This window comes from Papaver somniferum, chromosome 9 (assembly GCF_003573695.1).
Source record: "Papaver somniferum cultivar HN1 chromosome 9, ASM357369v1, whole genome shotgun sequence".
Taxonomy (NCBI): Eukaryota; Viridiplantae; Streptophyta; class Magnoliopsida; order Ranunculales; family Papaveraceae; genus Papaver; species Papaver somniferum.
In genome coordinates this window covers 175,834,534-175,858,381 of record NC_039366.1, presented here as the reverse complement: position 1 = coordinate 175,858,381, position 23,848 = coordinate 175,834,534, and the positions used below count along the sequence as shown (strand labels likewise).

At 38.9% G+C, this 23,848-nt stretch overlaps 2 protein-coding genes and 1 pseudogene across 3 annotated transcripts; 1 reads left to right on the top strand and 2 right to left on the bottom strand.

Moving 5' to 3' along the window:
* The first annotated feature begins 4,364 nt into the window (after positions 1-4,364).
* LOC113309904 (probable arabinosyltransferase ARAD1) lies at positions 4,365-7,681 on the top strand. 2 transcript variants are annotated; one of them, XM_026558422.1, is made up of 3 exons: positions 4,365-5,902; positions 6,793-7,358; positions 7,474-7,681. In XM_026558422.1, the coding sequence occupies exons 1-3, from the start codon at positions 4,940-4,942 to the stop codon at positions 7,478-7,480; spliced, it is 1,536 nt and encodes a 511-aa protein (XP_026414207.1). In that variant the 5' UTR covers positions 4,365-4,939; the 3' UTR covers positions 7,481-7,681. The 2 variants fall into 2 exon arrangements, with proteins under 2 accessions (XP_026414207.1, XP_026414208.1); XM_026558423.1 differs by having other exon boundaries at positions 7,433-7,681.
* LOC113309905 (probable glutathione S-transferase) lies at positions 7,674-8,851 on the bottom strand. The gene is made up of 2 exons (XM_026558424.1): positions 8,416-8,851; positions 7,674-8,220 (listed from the first exon to the last, which is right to left on the bottom strand). The coding sequence occupies exons 1-2, from the start codon at positions 8,806-8,808 to the stop codon at positions 7,846-7,848; spliced, it is 768 nt and encodes a 255-aa protein (XP_026414209.1). The 5' UTR covers positions 8,809-8,851; the 3' UTR covers positions 7,674-7,845.
* A 2,306-nt stretch (positions 8,852-11,157) lies between these two features.
* LOC113312895 lies at positions 11,158-23,406 on the bottom strand (annotated as a pseudogene).
* Positions 23,407-23,848: the final 442 nt, after the last annotated feature.

The window sequence follows — 23,848 nt, the reverse complement described above, 5'->3', positions numbered from 1 at the left end:
TTCTTTAAGATTTTATCGAGATTTTATCTCCGATAGGCAAGATTGAAAAGTAGTCACAAACACCTTCGTCTCATCGTTTGTGATTCCACAATATCTTGTTTCGTTAATCGATTAAGATTATTGTGAGGTGATTGATAATACTAGGCTGTTCTTCGGGAATATAAGTCTGGTTTACCAATTGGTTCTTGTTTACCTTGATTTATGATAATACGGAACAAAACTCGTAGGTATTTCTGTGGAGACATATTTATTTATTCAATAGACTTTTCTGTGTGATACAGATTTTTTTATCAAGTCTTCGACTTTGGGTCGTAGCAACTCTTAGTTGTGGGTGAAATCAGCTAAGGGAATCAAGTGCGCAGAATCCAGCGTGGTTCTTGAGGCGTAAGGAACGCAACTGTACCTTGATCAATGTGAGATTGATTAGGGCTCAACTACATTCTAGTCCGAAGTTCATTGGTAGTAGGCTAGTGTTTGTAGCGGCTTAATGCAGTGTGGTGTTCAAATCTGGACTAGGTCCCGGGGTTTTTCTGCATATGCGGTTTCCTCGTTAACAAAACTTCTGGTGTCTGTGTTATTTCTTTTCCGCATTATATTTTGTTATATAGATGAAATATCACAGGTTGTGCGTTGAATCGATCAATTGGTAAATCCAACCTTTTGTTGTTGATTGAAATTGATTGATCCTTGAACATTGGTCTTTGGTACCGTTCAAGTTATTTCTCTTATATTCAATCAGGCTCGCAAATTACTATTTGTTTGATTGCGGTTTGAATTGAGAAATTGAGATATAACTCTTTGATATACTTTTTCTTAAGATTAAGTCTGACTGTCTAGTTGATTATCTTGAAAGTATATTGGAGTTAGTCCATACAGATTGCTAAGCGAAATATTGGGTGAGGTTGTCAGACCCCCGCTTTTTCAATCACTATCCGCTTATGCTATATGTATTTCTTTTTCTTTTCAAAAAAAGATTAAATGAAGGTCTAATAGAAAGTCCTTTGGATTGGAAATTTCCAATTTGAGTCCGCCATGGGTTTGCAGATTTGCAAAATCATTTAGGAAACCAACAATTTGAGGGTTTTCTTGTCATGGCAAAGACTCTACCAAGTGTCTATGTATTTGATGTTCGGAAATCATATTGCCGCTAATGGCAGTATCATCCAACGTCTCTAATTGAATCTCTTATATGTATCCAATCGAAACTTATTTCAACCTACACCTTGTCTTAATTCTGCACCTCAATTCTCACACAAATTTCTTCTGTTTTCAGTAATTTCTTACGAATGTCCTGCAATATGTATTTTGCTGCCCAACCTCCTCAAAATAACAATAAAGTTTGGTTCAAAGTTTCTTATAGAAGAAGATGAATCAGTTTGCAGAAATTACGTACATTTTACGCAAGAATCAATAATCTTCGACAGCAAGGACTTAAATTTTTTGAGAAAATTGATGCAAAATTCATTGAAAAGACACTAAACTTCGGAAGACATGATGTTCAGGGTTGTTAGGTTGTTTCTGTGCAATCATGTGAGAAAATCGAGGCAGTTGAACGGCGATATCGATCTTGATGTGGTAGTAACATTTAGATTTTTTCCTACAATTTTTCTTTAATTTGATATTTAATTTAAGAATAATGCTTAGTATGCTAATTAAATAATTTCAAGAAACTACAGGAAACTAGTTGGAATCCTGGCCGCTAGTTGGGACGCAATGCATTTTTGTATAACTATCCCTAATCTGTGAAAGAAAAAAATTACATTTCTTAGCATGAATATTGAACCTAGATAAGTGGTTATTCAGCCTTTTTAGAAAATATACAATGTCATTGCAAAGTTCACCAAACGTTGTGAACGTCAATTACAAACTGGTTATTTAATATTTGATATGATCTTTAATAATATTATTTTCGTAAACGACGGGAACGAAAATATAGATATGATTAACACAGAAAACACGACAAGAAGCAAAAAGGCATATAAAAAAGATTAATAAGCAGCAAAAAATGCTTTTTAACGTTGGTAAGTTCATGAAGCACATCTCACATGTGCAAGTGAAAAACAAAAAAAAAACAATTCAACTCGCTTCCATGAAGAACACTTTCTGATTAGAATGTGGGGAAAAAAACGAGAATATAATAATTGTTCTTCCCCGTATTCAAGATAAACCGGATATTTCCACCATAATGCTTGCTCTAAGAGCCACTAGATACCACTGTCGGGAAACCGAGGTTGCGTTCATCTCGAACCGACATTTTTCATGGAAGTAAATTCCATGAAACATCCCATTTTAGATAACTTAGCTCGAATCCTTTACTTACATCTTTAGATTTGCATGATTGATAATACTAGCACGAATATATAATCAATGCGACAATAGACAATAATACAAGACACAAAGATTACGTGGTTCACCTAACCTTTGTAGGGTACATCCATGGTTAAAACCTCTCTGATAATATTTCATTATCATAACAGGCTATTACATCGACACACTTCATATAACCAACTAGTTATATAACCACTAGTGATAAACAACTTAGAAACAACAAGACATATTACGAAGAGCTTACCCATTACTTTATTCTTCTTCTTTCATAAATCTCAATCATAAGAACATGAAGAACATCATGAATTCTATCATTACAAATCTGTCTTCCCACGTACATTTTTCCCATCACCAACCATTCTAGGACGCGATGGTTGTGACCCTCACCCCTTGCCAAGAGGATTGCCAAGAGGATATAAGCCCTTTTATATAGTAGATACATCCTTGATCCCCCAGTCTTAGAGAACTTGTTAGAATATCCCCATGCCTTAATTAGGAGACCCTAAACTTGGAAACCACGTAACCTAGGAAACACCCCAAGTTATGCTTCAGAGAATTCCATAACCATATTTACAGGAAAAAACCCAGCAATCATCACCTTTTGTGACGTTAACAAAACATCCATCTTCACTCCAACAAGGCAAGGATTATTAACACCTTATACAAGGCCATCCTCCCAGACATCATTACTAGCACGAATCAAAGTTGTCTTGTACTTTGAGCTTGAACCACACTCAAGCCAAAAATTCCTCATTTGCACTTGCACCACCGGAATAAACTATCTTTCAATCTTCTGGCATCACTACAAACAACTTCTTCATATAATTTATGCAAGTTTCTGCATGAATTGTATCAAACTACTTCGTGCAGTGATGACTCATTGTTTTAACTTTTGTAGAATACGTCTTCTTCGACAAATGCCTAACACTTGATATTGTTTGATCTAATCCATCAAATAATTTCAGATGGATTTCAACAACTCCGGGAACCAACAATCTTGAGTCATCCTTTATGTAGACAAAACATGCAAAAAACTTCATATGTTGTGTATGAACGATCGTCACATAGCACCACCATGATTCAGTAACACTCTCTTGACAGTACTCGAGACGCCAATTAAACCTACGAACGATCTCTCACGTAATGAAAATACCTTCAACACGAATCATAGTCATATGAAACAAAGTTTTCGGTGATGTCATCCCACTCTTTGTTAGACCTTGACCAACTCATTATCTTCATAAACTATGTCCTTCCGCTACGAACCAAGACTTTCTCTTCTTTAAAACCTCTTGTTCATATGACAGAATCACTGTCATCTTTATCCACGTTTACCGCACCACTTGTCGGAAAATCTAGGTTACGTTCATCTTGAACCGATATGTTTCCATAGAAGTAAATTCCATGAAACATCCTACTTTAGATAACTTAGCTTGAATCCTTTACTTACATCTTTAGATTAACATGATTGATAATACTAGCATGAATATATAATCAATATGACAATAGACAATTACATAAGACACAAAAATTACGTGGTTCACCTACCCTTTATAGGTTACATCCACAACCAAAACCTTCCCCAAAATCTTAATTAGAAACCCTAAAAATCGGAAAACACCACAAGGTATGCTTTCATAATTCTAGAACCATATTTACGGAACCCCAACACCCTCGAGGCCACATACAGGGACTTGACTTCCCAGTCTGCCACTGTTAGACGCAGCGTAAAGTGTAAAAGAACTTGCTATTTTAAATCAGACTTGCTACTTGTAAAATTGTAAAAGAACTTGTCATTCAAAGTTAGCTTGGGACATTTACCGACAGTTCCTCATGTAAGGTTAAGATTAATTTGAAATGTATATTAACCGGTCGTGATTGGTAAGAGTAAACATAGTAGCGTGAATATTTCGCTCCTGAACCTCAAGATTCAGCGAGGAAAGGCAAGAGACGGAGTAAGTACAGAGCAACGTGCCGGTTCAACAGATTAGACCCCGATACTTGCGCCTCTCTTTCATATCTTTCTTTCAGCAAACAAATAGAGAAAGAAAAGTAGAAAGAAAAAAAGGAGGAGAGAGAAAGGCACTGGAGAAGAGAGAGAAAGGCACTGGAGAAGAGAGAGCTTCGATCAACCATGTCTTGTCCCTCAATTTTTCTACACAGTATCAATAGCATTGATTGATTTTTTTTTTGTTTTATCAATTTCACCCCTTTTCATCATCAAATCCAGCTTTCTTTATTCCATTCCTCTAGTTTCTCTCTGTTTCTCCCTTCTCTTAAGGGTTGTTGGGATACTATCGTTAATGTCAGCTACTTCCTTGTTGGGTTAGTCTCTTTTTCTATTGAATGTCGAAGATTCATGGGTTTTTAGAGACATGAAGTTATATTGAGTAATGGGTCATGAATGATATTCTGAGAACATTAAAAACGAAGTTTTGAATGCTCAAATGGCTGACAATAAGGTATCGTGATTTATTTCCAGAAATTATCAGAAGAGTATTTTGGTAATGTATTTGTGTTTATGTTAATGGTGATTAAATTTTAGGATTTTTCAGCTGTTTCATTTATTTCAATGTCAAATATTTGTTAGTGGTGATTATTCTGGCTTAGAATGAAGATGGCTGATAAGAATAGCCATTCATCTGGATCTATTTCTAGAAAGTCATTGATCTTTCTTTTCATGGTTTCAACCATTGTTTTCATCTTCTCGTGGTTCTTTGTCTTACGGTCAACTGGGCATCCTCAATTGATTGACTACACATCCTTCACTAGTTCAAAAAATTTGGCAACAATTGATAATGGGAATCCCCAATCGAGAAACCCAAATGATGTCCAACCCTCAATGAGGGATCCTTTGGAGACAACATCTGATTCCTCAGATTCTTCGGACGGAAGTCTAGAAGCAGCATTAGTGGTTAAGGATGTTGCGAGCTGTGCTTACAATAAAATTGCTTTAAAAGTGTTCATGTATGACTTACATCCTGAATTCCATTTTGGGCTCTTAGATTGGAAACCTGAAGGGGGGAAAGTTTGGCCTGATATCCAAACTAAAATTCCTGATTATCCTGGTGGGTTGAACTTGCAACACAGCATTGAATATTGGCTTACATTAGATCTTCTCTCTTCAAATTTTCCTAATCGTAATGGGGCTCGAAGTGCAGTAAGAGTATTTAACTCTAGCGAGGCTGATGTTGTCTTTGTCCCATTCTTTTCTTCTTTGAGTTATAACCGTTATTCCAAGTCAAAGTCGCCTCATAAGAAGAGTGTAAATTATTTGCTACAAGATAAATTAGTGAAGTTTTTGACTGAGCAAGAGGAATGGAAAAGGTCAGGAGGACGAGATCATGTAATCTTGGCACATCATCCGAATAGTATGTTAGACGCAAGAATGAAGCTGTGGCCAGCTATGTTCATACTGTCGGATTTTGGAAGGTATCCTCCAAATATAGCTAACGTTGAGAAAGATGTGATTGCGCCTTACAAGCACGTTATCAGAACGTTTATTGATGATTCATCTGGATACGACGATAGGCCAACTTTATTGTATTTTCAAGGAGCTATTTACAGGAAAGATGTAAGTACCCTCTTCATGTTTCTTCTCATATCAGTTAGCTGGCTTTCTTTTTTAATTTCGATGATATATCTCCTATAGCTAATTTATCTGTCAGTCATGCTTTATCTTCAAATTGAAACAAACTGTTATCGGCCGTGTATTTCTTTACATGCGTTTTGTATAAAGACAGTATTTAGATCACCATAGAGCAATCTTTAAATGCAAAGTTGCAAACTATAGAAAAACTTTAGGTATTCCATCTCGAATGAAACAGTACAAATGTCTATGCGTTTCTTTTCTCCATTTACTTAAAGCTTAGACTCTCAAAAATTGATAAAAACATTAGAACAATAGCTGATATTCTGTTTAGCGACCTACAAAATATAAATATAGCACAGAGCGAGAGAGAAAAATGTATTGATACTGGTGATTGGTAAACTCTAATGATTGTTGCTGGCTCGAAATTTCAAAGAAGATAATTGCAGGGGGAGATGTGATTGGATTTTTAATTACTGTTGTTACCTGATGTTAAGAAGTGATGGGAGGTGGATCCTTCTTGCTGAAAAGGGGTCCTGGAGAGTGCAAACGAATTTTGTTGTTTTTGAAATGTTGAAAAGGGTGACATGATTTAGAGTTAGTGAAAAGGTTGAATGTCTCAAGTTCATTACCGTTCTTTCATTGTCAGGGAGAAAACTTTGTCTGTAGGTTAGATGGTTAGGATGTACCTTTTCAGTCGTGTCAAGCAAAAAAGATCTAAGCATGTCTCTCCAACAAACCAAAATTAGTTTTGGTTATCAGAAGTTTTACCACATTTTTCATCGTATTTACATTATTACAAAATGAAGAATCTTGATTCATTATTGGAATGATTGAACAGTTGGAGTTTAATTGTGTTCGTTTTTGTTCCTCAGGGTGGGTTCGTGAGACAGGAGCTATTTTATCTTCTGAAAGACGAAAAAGATGTTCACTTCTCTTTTGGAAGTGTTCAAAAGGATGGGGTCCACTCAGCTACCAAGGGTATGCATGCCTCAAAGTTCTGCCTTAACATTGCAGGTGATACCCCATCATCTAATCGTCTATTTGATGCAATCGCAAGCCATTGTGTCCCTGTAATAATCAGCGATGAGATAGAACTTCCCTACGAAGACGTTCTTGACTACTCTGAGTTTTGCATATTTGTACGCACTTCCGATGCTATCAAGGAAAAGTTCCTTATAAATCTAATTAGGAATATCAGCAAGGACGAGTGGACTAGGATGTGGAACAAGTTGAAAGAAATTGAAGGGTTATACGAATTTCAATACCCATCAAAAGAAAACGACGCCGTTCAAATGATATGGCAGGCAGTGTCACGAAAAGTTCCTGCTATCAGATTGAAGTTGCACAAGTCATGGCGGTTCTCTCTGACTGGTACTAAAAGACCTTCAACAATTGTTCCATGGTCGAAATCAAAGCATTTGTTCCGAGAATTAAGAGTGTAATACCTGTATCTTTTTTGTTCTATTCTTTTGGTTTCATTTTTCTCTCGCTTTGTTCTTTTAATATCTGCAGATTGTAGAGTATCAACAGCTTTGTTCTTTTAATATCTGCAGATTGTAGAGTATCAACACTAGATCGATGATGTAAATTTGCTGCACTGGAAAGGTGAGAAACACATTTGTTTTCTCATTGCAGATTTTGAGCTCTTCAAATGTATTGTAATTCTATGTGTCATTTGAATCGATGTGTTGATTTTTCTCTTGTCGATTAGAATTAGACAATCTTTTCGCTCTACTAGTTGAAATACTGTTACTGTGATAATATGATTTACCATTGCATATGCTCCGTCAAAAGTTAAGACAATAAACTTCAATTACCCAAACAGAGCTAACTATTACATAGTACAAATTTAATATTGCTACCTTGAAACTAGAACACCACGAAATACTCTTAATGACACCTTAAACATAATATGTTATCTCCAGTCAAGCCTTGACATGTTCAAGTATTATTTGGCGAAGGCCTTTCGCATATTCAAGGAGCTTATCAGTGGCAGGAATTGTTTCTTTGACCTCATTTTGTTCTTCAAAATCTCGAAGCCATGACTCAAATCTAGGATATGTGCCGGAATCTACCAGCTTAATCCCAGCAACTTCCTCAAACACCCAAAGCCAGTAAGATCCACATCCGAGAACAATGTCCAGGAACCCAATTTTTTCGCCACCAAAGAATCGTCTGCCTTTGAAGAAGCCGTGTTCTAGCTCGTCTTCAAGAAGTTTCAGGTAGTTGTGCACTTGCTCCACTGCAGCTGTCTGTTCTTCCCCTACAGATTGGAAGACTGCTCCGACAGAGGGACCTAACTGCACCACCAGCCATAGAAAATAAGTAATTAGAAGTGTTAGACCGGGGTATGGTGAGCCAGACACTTCAAAAATGAAAAAACATGCCCATGGTAATCTTTGGGTAAGGAACATTAAGGCATGGTTCTGATAATTTGCACACAAAAACTATTAATCACTCACTACATTAGACGACTAATCAAAAGTAAAACATACCTTATTATCAATGAAGTGAGACCAAAATCGTATTTTAGCATTTTCATAAGGATCAGTTGTAGACAGGATCGGGTGTTGAGTTCCGGTCCAAGCCTCGTCAATATAGTGAAGAATGACCATAGATTCCGCGACGGGGTTTTCATTGTGGACAAGAATGGGAATCTTTTTGTGAACCGGGTTATACAACAAGAGTTGTTCACTCTTGTTAGTAAGATCTTCCTCCATGTATTCATATTCTACTCCTTTTAGTTTCAGAGCAAGTTTTACCCTATGAGTATATGAACTAGCCCATGAACCATACAATTTCACACTCGGCTTATTCACTTCTACTGCAACCGGAGATGCGTCGGATGATGGAGACTGAGACTGAATAGGTTGAGGAGATGAATTCATGACTAATAAATTTATGTCTCAACGGCTTGTTGAAATGTGAGGTGGTAGAAGAAAATGTAGTGTGGGTTCAATTTATAGAGAGGAGATATCTTGCTAGGGTTTGTTTTTGTACGTTAGAAGCTTGCATTCACTTAGGTGAGAAGTCACTGTAGTCAGGAATAGTTTTAGACTATCGTAGGTAGGTCTTGCTTGCTTGTTTTGGCCAATCTGACAAGGTGTCTGTCAGACATGATGACTTGGTTGGCAAGTATATGATTTTCGAGACTTTTGAGTTTCCTGCACACGCTTCCGTTCATGGGTAAACAATGGGTTAATTTTTAAAAGAATTATTTGTTACAGGTATTGAAATGTGGCCGGTTACATGCTGACACTGGAAGAGAAAACAAAGGTTTTACTAAAAGATTATTATGGGTCGTGGTTTTCCCATACTAGCTAGCTCAGTTAACGGGGTTTATTTCATCTCTTGTTTGAACTGGGATTGTCATGAAGAGCCAAGGTGCGTTTATATCTGAACCAAGCATCACGCGCGCACATCCCGCAAAATTGTTGAAAGGTCTCAATCGTCAGTAGTTGTTACTGTTAGTGGATCTCGATCTTGTTCAATCAATCGGAGTTTCGTGTGCCCGAAAGTAATAGTGAAGCAAGCAGTGCTTCCATGATGACATCACGTACAAACAACTATTTCAAACTACATTCCACCGCGAGTAACATTTTGCTTTGAAACAGTTTTTTTTTCTTTCCGGTTATCCTTTTTTTTTTCTGTATTAAAATAAAACATTTTTTTTCGAGGCATAAAAGTGAAGGCCTGCTACACTACAGTCAGAAAGAACTTGTATAAAGTATAAATTCCACAGTGAAAATGGCCTTCAAAAAAGACAAGCAAAAAGAAACATTTGCTTTTGTTTTTATCTTACTTGCCTCCTTGTTTCTATGTTTTTCACATCATAGCTTATCATGGGTAATGATCTAGCAGGCCAGCGCTTAAAATTTATAAATATGGTTTTGTGCCGAGTATTTGGAAATTAGATATCTAGGGAAGACAGGTCAGTCACCAGTGTGACAGCATTTCAAGTGTTCCATCCCTCACTTGTTGAATTTTCAAACCTAATCCCTTTCTGAATAAGACAGATTGACAGAGTGCTTAACCTGCTACGGAACAACCAGTGAAAGTGAATAGTATATCAATCAATTTCCTATTTCCTAATCGATTGTCTGAGTCGTTTAATTTCAAAGATAAAGATATAAAAGAATCTCCTATTATTTTTGGTTACTCAATTGGTTACATAGCTCATACTATATATATAGAGCCCAATATTCTCAATATAGGAAAGACCTATAAACTAGGAAATATATTAAATAAGGTGAGTCCGATATCCGAAGCCCCTTTTCCTGTAGTAAGTACCAGGTAGGGCAGAGATAGTATCTCGTGAAGATCTTATTTCTAAGATATGGCTAAGTTTCTATGCCGGCTCGCCAGCCTGAGCAACTTGTACGGAGACAGTAGTAAATCCTTGGCACATTCTGTGTTGCGGGTGGAACAGGGAGTGGACACACTATTTTAGTAGGGTTTACGCATTCGCGACCGTTAAAATAGCATACCCACTAAATCTCTGTCCTGGGCTTGCAGGGCTATAGGGTGGAGTCTCCCCTTTCACGATCCTGCTGCCTTGCATAGCTACAGGAGGGGGTCCCTCCCTTCACAATATGATAGGATGATTTCACATGTTCACCGTTTCAAGGGGTAATAATCGATACCTTTTCGACAGCTAGGCACATGGATCAAACGAGTCTTTCCCTAAGACGACTCAAGGAAGGAGCTGAAGAGGTAGTCGGGCTTGTTATCGTCGCGTGGAATGGGGAGCCAACCAGCACCGAAGACCAAACACCACTCGTACACCAACATGCATTGTCCATCAAGGAACGACTGTTTCCAGTAGAACAAGCCAGCCACGCTTTCAAGCCCAGGCGAGCACGAACACCAGGAACAGGTTGTTTCAAGCAGGCACGCTGTGCGCGAAAGATCTATCTTACCAACGATAGATAAGATTAGGCAACAAATGGGGGCACCATCGATATCTTCTCGATAAATAAGCAACATAGGAACAAAATTTGGGCATAACACGGGCATGAAGAGGTAATCGGGCTTATCGTTCACCACTCGGGGCGGGGAGCCAACAAGCACTTGAGAACCAAATACCACTCATACGCCAACACGAATTGTCCGTCGAGCAAAAACCTTCTCAGGAAGAACTAGCAACTCAAGTCAGTGGTGACGAGAGAAACACGAGCTGCCGAGACAAATCGTTCCAAATGGACACGTTGTGCGCGAACAAACAAACACGGTCCAACTCAATCCGGGAACCGAAATCCTACCTCTTCCATGTGGATCGTTGTTCTCCATTTCTGTCTATCCAAAGCATCTTCCTCAGCCAAATTCCGCTTCTCCAGGTCATGTTTCACCGACTCATCCCACGTAAGTTTCGGTCGTCCTCTACGTTTCATCCTGCCCTCACCGCACAAGACACGTCCTACTCGAACCAGCACATCAGGAGGTCTTCGTCGTAAGTGCCCAAACCAACGCAACCGATGTTGGGAGAGCATCTCCTTGATTGGTGCTACCTTCAGCTTCTTGCGAACGTATTCATTCCGGATGCGATCGTGTCTCGTGTATCCGCAATCCCATCGCATCATGCGCATCTCAGTTTTGCTCAGTTGTTTGACGTCCCGATCCTTCGTCGCCCAGCACTCAGCGCCATAAAGCATCACGGGTCGAATCGCCGTTTTGTAGAACTTGCCTTTCATCTTAAGGGGGACTCTCCGGTCACACATGACACCTTTATCCAATCTCCATTTTGACCATCCTGCTTGGGTTTGATGTCGAATGTCCTCTTCAATACCACCATCGCTTTGGATCATCGAACCCAGATATTTAAAGGAATCCTTTTTAGGCACTAGTTGTCCGTCGAGCAAAACATCCCCAACATCCGGTCTGGGATCGTCGAAGTCACACCTTAGGTATTCAGTATTGTTCCTTCTAAGTCTGAATCCCTTCGATTTCAGAGTTTGCCGTCATCACTCAAGCTTCTCCTCCACCTCTGTCTTGGACTCTCCAATTAGCGCCACATCATCTGCAAAGAGCATACACCATGGGATCTCACCTTATATGTCCCTCGTTACTTGATCCATCACTAGAGAAAATAGATAAGGACTCAAGGTTGATCCTTGGTGTAGACCTATCTTGATCGGGAAATCACTCGAAACATCGTCACAGGTTCGAACACCAGTGACAGCTCCCTCGTACACATCCTTAATTAAGTTAATGTACTTCTGTGGCACTCTCTTCTTTTCCAGCGTCCACCACAGCACCTCTCGCGGAAGTATGTCATAAGCTTTCTCGAGGTCAATGAATGCCATATGCAGGTCCCGCATTTGTTCCCGGCATATTTCCATAAGCTGTCTTATCAGGAAAATTGCCTCCATTGTCGATCTTCCGGGAATAAAGCCGAACTGGTTTTTCGAGACACGCGTATCCTTTCGTAGTCGACGATCGATGACCCTTTCCCAAAGCTTCATGGTATGACTCATCAATTTAATACCTCTGTCGAGCAGTTCTGGATATCCCCCTTGTTTTTGAAGATAGGCACTATTAGAGCATTGCTCGGTCGAACTCGCATGCGTTGCTATCTCAAGCATGTTTGTCAATATTAGTGATCAAAACTATAAGTCTTGATTTCTAGCCTACATAGCTAAAGGTCTTGGATTAGGATAGAAAGTGTAGTTGAGATCAAGTACTCCATGACAATCATCATACAAGACGAAGGACTACTCAAGGAACTGGTGGATCTTCATCGACTAAAAGGTATGTGGAGACTTGAACTTATCTGTCACTCAAAAGTCTATCTTTTCTATCTCCTACTCTTGAGACAAAAGTCGTTTTGATATATATAGACTTTCATTATACACATTTGCTATTTCGAGCCGAGTTTATCTCGCCTATCTATTTCTCGAAATATGTGTTGGTAAGCTTTCTCTTTAGCCGAATTCATCTTTACCAAGTGACGAAAGTCATGTTATGTTTCAATCACTTTGAAAATTTCTCTGGCGAAAAATGGTCTGTGAATAACGGCTATATCCGTCCTCTGAGAATATTTCAACGACTGAAATGAGAGTTTAGATTACATAACCATTGGTAGGATATAAGCATTTTTGTGGAAACACATATATGTATAAGTCCTTATTCCTTGAACCAAAGTTTACGAACTTTGTTGATCAAGAGAAATGGAAGTGGCGTGAGCCAAGTCCACGAACTTGCGGAACTTCTCGACCCGAGATTTTCTGCTGGAGTTCGTGTACTCCTTCCATGAGCTTAAGTCCGCGAACCCAGTCCGCGAACTTGAGTAGGTTATATCTAAATTCGGTTGTTCTTGAACTAATGTTTAAATAAACTAAGGAATTCTTTTGCAAACCGTGGCTATAAAGTTCATGAAACGATTCGAGTGAATCAAACCGATTTTGCTTCAATTGTGTAGTTACATAAGATTTCCTTGCAATTGAACAACTCTCTAACTAGTTCATTTGAGTCATTTGAACTAGTTATGGTGAAGAAGAATAAGGTTGATATGAGAGTAATCATATGGCTAACCATTTGGTTGACTTGTTGAACCAACAAATGTTAATGTTTGGGTACGGTTCATAAACCCACAATTGGACATTTCATTTGTGTGTGACAAGATAAGTTTTCGGTCTAACGGTTGAGAAATATTAGCTTGAATCTAATCAGGTTTTCATCTAACGGTGAATATCGAATGCTTTGTTACTAAGCTAACATTGATTGCAAACCCTGATTTGAAAGTGTATATAAGGGAGAACTCTATCAACTGGGAAACCTAATCCCCACACATTCTGTCTGATACTAGTTGTGCTAAGCTAGAGTCGATTCTCCTTTAACCTTTGGTTTCTTATTCTAAACCAGGTTAACGACTTAAATACTTCACTGGGATTGTGAAGCCAGACCGATACTACTTTTCTAGTAGTTGTGTGATCTGATCTTGCATATTCTATCGTACGAGTACAATTAAATAATTGGCTTGAGATTTTATATCTCCGATAGGCAAGATAGAAAAGTGATCACAAACAAACTTCGTCTCATTGTTTGTGATTCCACAATATCTTTTTTCGCTGCTTCGATTAAGATTATTATGAGGTGATTGATAATACTAAGTTGTTCTTCGGGAATATAAGTCTGTTATTATTGATTGGTTCCTGTTCACCTTGATTTATCAAAAGACGGAACAAAACTCGTAGGTATATTCTTGGGAGACGGATTTATCTATTACCGTAGACTTTTCTGTGTGATACAGATTTGTTTATTAAAGTCTTCGACTTTGGGTCGTAGCAACTCTTAGTTGTGGGTGAGATCAGCTAAGGGAATCAAGTGCGCAGTACTCTGCTGGGATCAGAGACATAAGAGCATAAATGTACCTTTGATCAGTGTAAGATTGATTGGGGTTCAACTATAGTCCAGAACGAAGTTAATTTGGAGTAGGCTAGTGTCTGTAGCGGATTAATACAGTGTGTGTTCAATCTGGACTAGGTCCCGGGGTTTTTCTGCATTTGAGGTTTTCTCGTCAACAAAATTCTGGTGTCTTTGTTATTTCTATTCCGCATTATATTTGTTTATATAATTGAAATAATACAGGTTGTGCGTTGTTCAATCAATTAGAATATCCGACCTTTTGGTTGTTGATTTAAATTGATTGACACTTGGATATTGGTCTTTGTTACCATCCAAGTTATCTCTCTTTGATAAAGACTCGCAGATTTCTATTTACTTGAGTATATATCAAATCGAGAGATTGAGATATAAACTCTTTGATATACTTTTATCTAGATTGAGTCTGACTGTCTAGTTGATTCTCTAGAAAGTATATTGGAGTTTGTCCATACAGATTGCTAAGCGAAATCTTGGGTGTGGTTGTTAGACCCCCGTTTTTTAGGAACGATAACGCTTCTTCGCCAATCATTAGGTATCCGATTTGACTGGACAATTTTATTGAACAGCATGGTCTACCAGGCTATCCCTTCATCTCCCAGACATTTCCACACTTCGATAGGGATGTTGCCAGGTCCCAACGCCTTTCCATTTTTGGTCCCTCTCAAGGCTTCCTTCACTTCCGTCGCCAGCATGTCTCTGAAATTGGCTTCCTCTCTCGCATATGCCGGGTCGATAGGGCCTCCAAGATCGATTGTACGAGTATCACTTCCTGCGTTGAAAATTCCGTCGAAGTACTCCTTTCACCGCTCCTTTATCTCTGCATCCTCTGTCATAACTCGGTCTTCTGCATCCTTGATGCATTTAACCTGGATTACATTGCATGTCTTCTTCTCCTTTAGTCGAGCAATCTTGTAGATATCCTTCTCTCCCTCACTCGTGCTAAGTTTTTGGTAGAAGCTATCGTAGGCACGTGCCTTCGCAATGCTCACCGTCCGTTTCTCCCGATACTTAGCCGCCTTATACTTCTGTAGATTCTCTTCGCTTTTATGTTCATGTGCCTCCCTGAAACAATCTTTCTTGTCTTTGATGGCTTGTTGCACTTCGGTGTTCCACCACCAAGTGTCTTTTGGGTCACGTTTCCCCCTCCTCGCGATTCTCCTAGGACTTCCACCCCTAGAGTATCTATTCTAAAAATAGAATGCAACACTGATGAGTGCCAAATAATGTATATATTTATCCCTTTTTGTTGGCATTTAACTCATCTTTTGTGCAGTAATTCTACATTTTATCTCATATTCTGTATTTTCATTGTTTTCAAGAATAAATATTTTTCTTACTTAATTTTGCATTTTTAGGTAATAAATAAATTTTGGATGAATAACAGAGCGGAAAAGAGCAGAAAAGTAGTGAAAAGCCGGAAGAAATTACGCAAGGAAGACGCAAAGAATGGAGCGCACGTCCAAAAAGCTAGGAATGGGCTCAAGAAGGAAGAATTGTTCTTAAAGAAGATATGGGCTTGGCATACCCAAGGCCCAAAACCCTTACCCAAACCCATTTTCTATATCCATACCCGCCTCCATTCTCAGCCGTTAGATCGGATCCATCTCATCATCCAATGGTCGCTTCTTCATCGTTCATCAAAATCTGAAGTCCCTGCAAAACACCATAGTACCTAAATTCCAAGCCTTCAGATTAGATCACATTTAGATCCTACGGTCGCTTCTTTGCCTGCGCATCAAACCTCGATATTTCCGCTTAACACTACAACACCTAACTCCATCTGGTGTCGTCAATTTTGTTGTATCTCATAATCCAACGGTCGCCACATACCTCTCCATCGTATCCGTTCGATTCAATCTATATGGGATCATCCAACGCTATTTACTCGATGTCATCAAAGTTCGCTATCCCTGCTTCACACCCTAGTCACCGAACCCTATTACCCAACCAAACGGACCCTTCTTCTCCATCGGGTTCTTCCTCTCTTCTTCCCAAACAATAGAGAGCTGCTCTGCAACTCCATCACCTCCACCAGCTACACCTTCTTCTCGAACCACACCACCACCACAACCACCCGACAACACCTCAAACCCATCTCCCTAGCCTAGTTATTTTCCCCATCTCACAACCACTGAAACCCTAGGTTTTGGGGTGAGTAAAATAACTCGATCTAGGGTTGCAGAGGCGTCAATTGAAGCATGAGAGAGGAGCAGGAAGGTCAGAAAAAGCATGGGTCGAGCACAGGGGAGACAAATTCAGAAATCAGTGAGTTTAATTTGGAATTTAAAAATTAGGGTTTGCAAAATTGGGGATTTTCAATTTAGGGTTTTGTTGTAAACTATAAATAGGAACTGATGTAGGATGTTAAAACTTGTTCTTGGACTAGCCAAGTTACCAATTAGGTTTAATTTTAGTTTGTAAAATTCTAATTTCAATTTCATAAACAGTTAGGGTTCTGTTAATTTAGGGTTCTTCATTTGCTGCCACTGTCCAAATTTCAATTCCATACTTTATTGTTTAATTCCATGTTTAGGTTAGTTTTAATTTCAAATTCAGTTAATTTCAATTTTCAATTTTATTCTTAGTGTTTGCTGTTAATTGTCTGTGTTACTGTTAATTTTATTTTGTAAATTTTGTTAATGTTTCATTGTTTAATCTATGTTAGGATAGTTTAATTAGAATGTTTCACTGTAAATGCTCCTGATTTGTGTATGTTACTATGTTATCTCTGTGATGTTTACTGTTTTGTGTGAATGTTAGGCTAAAGCCTTAGAGCATTGAGTTGATTGAGCAGTGGGGAGAAACTAGTGCTCACTAGTGACTGTGAGCAAACTGGTTCTCTTCCCACTCTAGTTGTATGCCTAGGCTCTCTTGTTTTGTCAACTGTTAGCTTCTCAAATGTTAGGATTAGTTTACTGTTGTGTGTCAATGCTAGGTTAGAGCCTTAGAGCATTGAGTTGATTGAGCAGTGGGGAGAAACTAGTGCTCACTAGTGACTGTGAGCAAGCTGGTTCTCTTCCCACTCTAGATGAATGCCTAAAGCCATTGCCTTGGCTTTGCTTTTTTCCTTCCTTTTTTTTACTTCACTGTCTTCTTCACACCCCTGCCCTTGGCTTAGGCCTTGGTTCCATTGTTCTTGTTTAGTTTCATTGCACTGTCACTTTTCCTCATTCCTTCACTGCCACTGTTTTACTTTCACTTGTCCTTCATTTTGTTTGCTATTTGCTCCTGCTACTTCAACTACTCCTTGTTCTGCTGCTGCTACTACTTGCTGTTGTTGTGCTGCTGCTGTGCACTGCTTCTGCTGCTGCAGAAGCCACCACTGCTGCTGCTGCTTCTTCTCCAGCCCAGCCTTGTCTGCTGCTGCTCCAAAGCTCACTTCAACACTGAGCCCAAGTTCAGTTCATTGAAACCAAAGGCTAAAAGCCCAGGTTCAAAGCCCACTCACTGGTAATTCCAAAAGCTGAGCCCAATTCACAGTTGAACTGTTGAGCCCAAAGCTCAAATCAGTTCACTGAAACCAAGCCCATTTCATTTTGCTTCAAAGGCCCAAGGCCTAAAGCACTTCATTATCAAACAAGCCTATAATCCAAAGGTACCCTAAGCCCAAAGCCCAAAAGGCTTCATAGTTAACCAACAACAAATTAGAGCCCAAAATAGCTAGAGAACTCCAAACACACCCAGTCTCTGTGGATCGACCCGTACTTGCACGAGCTACAACTGACGACCGTGCACTTGCGGTATTACTGTAGGCCCGTTTCATTTCGCTTCAATTTTATACGTTTTCCCGGGCCCACCAAGTTTTTGGCGCCGCTGCCGGGGATTGGTGCTGTGTTTTTCTTGTAGTTTTATTAGCTATATTTGCATTTCACTGCATAGCATTTGCATCTGCATCTGCTTCACTTCATTTGCTGTTGGACCTGCTGTTCTGAACCCGTTTTTCCTCTGCTGGGACGCCACCAAGGAAAAGAACCAAAGCCCAACTGGGTTTTTGCAACAATATCAGAGCAGCTGGGCTGTGCTTAAAAGGTAACCCATTTAAGAGAACCCGAATTGTGGGCTTCCAATTTTTAATTGTGGGCTTGTAATATTAAAGCCAATTTTTGGGCTTCTCTTATTTTCTGTTGGGTTTGTAATAATTTATTTGTGGGCTTGTTTGTTTACATTGATTATGGGCTTGTGTATTTAATTTTTGTGGGCTTGTTTAAATTGGACTTGTATCTTGTATTCTGGGTTTAAACCCAGCTGAGCTTGTAACCGATTGTGGGCTTGTTTCCACTCAAGAGTGGACCTCGAAATCAAAGTTTTAAAACAAACGTCGGGCCTTAACCAACTGGGCCAAATTAAACTTTCAAAATTAAAACTTAGTGTTTCGTGGGCCGCAGCCTTCCTCCCATTCCATTAGAGGACCAACAGTGGGCTTGCTCCCAATTTCAAAAACCAAAAATTTCTCCCATAAAAACCAAAGTTTTCCAAATGTTTCCCTAAAAAACCAAAATTTTTCTTTTTCCCATCAAAGCCAAATGTCTCCCAACAAAACCAAATTTTTCCTAAAAAAAATCCAAACCTATTAAAACCAAATATTTTTCCCAAAAAGTCAATCCCATTAAAAACCAAATTTTCTTGTAGATAATGTGTTAGTTAAATTTCCTTTTGTATATATTTTGTGCTCATCCATTGGACTCCGAATATGTTGGAGTTTTGCCTTGGATAACGGAGTTTTAATTCTGCTTTCGCCGAAATCGGGTATTCTCTCTCCTTTTACTCTACTCAGCATGTCCCTTTCCATATGTTGCATTTTAATTCTTTCCATATTTTGAAACATTGAGGACAATGTTTAGTTTAGGTTTGGGGGTATAGAGTAGATACCACAATAATATGCCATAATTGAAAACAAAACTCCATCTTTTTGAAAAAATTGAAAAATTCCAATAAAAATTAAAAAATGAAAAATCATAAAAAATGGAGCTCATTTACCTTGAAATGTTGACTCTTGTGCAAATATGTAATTATTAGGAGTCTTAATCTAGATATTTAGGCACCCTGATTCTAGCACAATTCACATAGTGATAAGAAATTTGCACGCGCACGATCTACCAATACATGTATAGCCTCGATCTTCAAGGTGTTTGATAGGAAGTCACGATTGCCAATCACTTTAGAATACTGAACGAAACTTGACTAGCTTGTTCTTTGGTTGGTTGGGATAGAAGGTGGAGGTTACATTAAGAAAGACAACCATCGAATTTAACTGGGTGCATCAAAAAGGGCTACCTCTTGCAAAGTGTCATGTAATCTTTTGTTTCCTTTTGTATATGTATCAAAAGTGTTTCCTAGTCAAAAAAAAAAAAATGATGTATATATTCAGAAAAAAAAAATGAATGAAAAAAAAAAAAAGAATGAAAAAAAAATGAAAAAATCAATCAAGTATTTATCAATTCCATCCTCTCTTGTTCCAAAAATAAAAGAGAGTAGTCAATGTAAATAAGAGTCATGTAAAGAGTCATCTTTTGTGTTTTATTGTAATAAGCAAGGAGGGTGTATGCCATTGATGTACAACGCGAGTGATTGTGAAATACCTCCAACTCATTCACAATTCTCGTAAAGTCCGGACAGCTAGCTAGATTTCGACCTTGGTTCTTAACCTGAGAAACTATCTCTTGGTGATTAGTAGTCATAACTTCAGATCTTTCTTTACACATGTGTAGATACACTTTACACTCTTATCACATGTCTTTTTTTTTGTTATCAGTGCTAGGATTGTGCCTTTGATAGCTAGATTGACATCTCCATTTTGCTGTGAGCTTAAACTGACTTGCACATGTCACATTTGATGGAATCTGAGCTTATATTTTGACCTAGAACTTTGTAGGTACGTTCCAAGCAAACCTTCACGAGACTTCAACTCGTCCACTAGGGACACTTAGTGGTTTAAAAGGCTTAGTGCATACGCTAAATGCATTCGAGAGACCAGCGACAGTGGTATAGGTAGGATTTCCTTAGTTTTGTTTTACTTGAGGACAAGTAAAATTCAGGTTTGGGGGTATTTGATGAGTGCCAAATAATGTATATATTTATCCCTTTTTGTTGGCATTTAACTCATCTTTTGTGCAGTAATTCTACATTTTATCTCATATTCTGTATTTTCATTGTTTTCAAGAATAAATATTTTTCTTACTTATTTTTGCATTTTTAGGTAATAAATAAAGTTTGGATGAATAGCAGAGCGGAAAAGAGCAGAAAAGTAGTGAAAAGCCGGAAGAAATTACGCAAGGAAGTCGCAAAGAATGGAGCGCACGTCCAAAAAGCTAGGAATGGGCTCAAGAAGGAAGAATTGTTCTTAAAGAAGATATGGGCTTGGCATACCCAAGGCCCAAAACCCTTACCCAAACCCATTTTCTATATCCATACCCGCCTCCATTCTCAGCCGTTAGATCGGATCCATCTCATCATCCAATGGTCGCTTCTTCATCGTTCATCAAAATCTGAAGTCCCTGCAAAACACCATAGTACCTAAATTCCAAGCCTTCAGATTAGATCACATTTAGATCCTACGGTCGCTTCTTTGCCTGCGCATCAAACCTCGATATTTCCGCTTAACACTACAACACCTAACTCCATCTGGTGTCGTCAATTTTGTTGTATCTCATAATCCAACGGTCGCCACATACCTCTCCATCGTATCCGTTCGATTCAATCTATATGGGATCATCCAACGCTATTTACTCGATGTCATCAAAGTTCGCTATCCCTGCTTCACACCCTAGTCACTGAACCCTATTACCCAACCAAACGGACCCTTCTTCTCCATCGGGTTCTTCCTCTCTTCTTCCCAAACAACAGAGAGCTGCTCTGCAACTCCATCACCTCCACCAGCTACACCTTCTTCTCGAACCACACCACCACCACAACCACCCGACAACACCTCAAACCCATCTCCCTAGCCTAGTTATTTTCCCCATCTCACAACCACTGAAACCCTAGGTTTTGGGGTGAGTAAAATAACTCGAGCTAGGGTTGCAGAGGCGTCAATTGAAGCATGAGAGAGGAGCAGGAAGGTCAGAAAAAGCATGGGTCGAGCACAGGGGAGACAAATTCAGAAATCAGTGAGTTTAATTTGGAATTTAAAAATTAGGGTTTGCAAAATTGGGGATTTTTAATTTAGGGTTTTGTTGTAAACTATAAATAGGAACTGATGTAGGATGTTAAAACTTGTTCTTGGACTAGCCAAGTTACCAATTAGGTTTAATTTTAGTTTGTAAAATTCTAATTTCAATTTCATAAACAGTTAGGGTTCTGTTAATTTAGGGTTCTTCATTTGCTGCCACTGTCCAAATTTCAATTCCATACTTTATTGTTTAATTCCATGTTTAGGTTAGTTTTAATTTCAAATTCAGTTAATTTCAATTTTCAATTTTATTCTTAGTGTTTGCTGTTAATTGTCTGTGTTACTGTTAATTTTATTTTGTAAATTTTGTTAATGTTTCATTGTTTAATCTATGTTAGGATAGTTTAATTAGAATGTTTCACTGTTTAATTTCACTGTAAATGCTCCTGATTTGTGTATGTTATTATGTTATCTCTGTGATGTTTACTGTTTTGTGTGAATGTTAGGCTAAAGCCTTAGAGCATTGAGTTGATTGAGCAGTGGGGAGAAACTAGTGCTCACTAGTGACTGTGAGCAAACTGGTTCTCTTCCCACTCTAGTTGTATGCCTAGGCTCTCTTGTTTTGTCAACTGTTAGCTTCTCAAATGTTAGGATTAGTTTACTGTTGTGTGTCAATGCTAGGTTAGAGCCTTAGAGCATTGAGTTGATTGAGCAGTGGGGAGAAACTAGTGCTCACTAGTGACTGTGAGCAAGCTGGTTCTCTTCCCACTCTAGATGAATGCCTAAAGCCATTGCCTTGGCTTTGCTTTTTTCCTTCCTTTTTTTACTTCACTGTCTTCTTCACACCCCTGCCCTTGGCTTAGGCCTTGGTTCCATTGTTCTTGTTTAGTTTCATTGCACTGTCACTTTTCCTCATTCCTTCACTGCCACTGTTTTACTTTCACTTGTCCTTCATTTTGTTTGCTATTTGCTCCTGCTACTTCAACTACTCCTTGTTCTGCTGCTGCTACTACTTGCTGTTGTTGTGCTGCTGCTGTGCACTGCTTCTGCTGCTGCAGAAGCCACCACTGCTGCTGTTGCTTCTTCTCCAGCCCAGCCTTGTCTGCTGCTGCTCCAAAGCTCACTTCAACACTGAGCCCAAGTTCAGTTCATTGAAACCAAAGGCTAAAAGCCCAGGTTCAAAGCCCACTCACTGGTAATTCCAAAAGCTGAGCCCAATTCACAGTTGAACTGTTGAGCCCAAAGCTCAAATCAGTTCACTGAAACCAAGCCCATTTCATTTTGCTTCAAAGGCCCAAGGCCTAAAGCACTTCATTATCAAACAAGCCTATAATCCAAAGGTACCCTAAGCCCAAAGCCCAAAAGGCTTCATAGTTAACCAACAACAAATTAGAGCCCAAAATAGCTAGAGAACTCCAAACACACCCAGTCTCTGTGGATCGACCCGTACTTGCACGAGCTACAACTGACGACCGTGCACTTGCGGTATTACTGTAGGCCCGTTTCATTTCGCTTCAATTTTATACGCTTTCCCGGGCCCACCAAACACTCCCCCTCAAGTTGGTGCATAGATATCACACATGCCCAACTTGTCCAGAAAACTTAAGTACTTCTTACTCGATACTGAGTGAGTAAGGATGTCAGCAAGATGATCTTCAGAACGAATCGGCGGTAGCTCAATAATCTTCTTGTCCATCTTCTCTTTTATGAAAAATCTATCAACCTCCACATGTTTAGTACGATCATGTTGTACAGGATTATGAGTTATATCACGTGCAACTTTATTATCACAATATAAAAGAATCGGTTCCTTAACAAAAAAAACCCAAATCCTTGAGAAGAAACTTTAACCAGAAAGTTTCACAAATATCGTTCGCCATACCTCTAAATTCAGCCTCTGCACTTGAACATGAAAAAACATCATGTTTTTTGCTTCTCCATGTAACTAGGTTACCTCCCACAAAGGTAAAGTAGCCCGCAGTAGAACGTCTGCCATCTATTTCTCCTGCATTGTCTGAATCTGTATATGCCACAATTCTTCGACAATCTTCATTTTTAGAGAATAAATCCCTTTTCCAGGAGCAGACTTCAAATATCGCATAATTGCATCCATGTGTTGCTCGCTTTGATTGTGCACAAATTGGCTAACAACACTAAGTGCATAAGCAAGATCTGGCCTTGTGCGAGATAGTTAAATCTTCCCACAAGTCTTTGATATCTTCCTTTATCAACAGATACTTGATCAGGCTCAATACATAGTTTCACCCTTTCTTTCAATTTGGAAATTTCCCAAGAAACAATGATTGTTTATGATTATTAAGATAGTTTCAAATCAATTGTGAGAGCTATGAACTAACTAGCAAAAGGTACATACTTGTTTGTGTTACAAAAATTTAGTTTGCACTCCAAGAACTGTAGAGGTTTGGAAACCCGGTTTA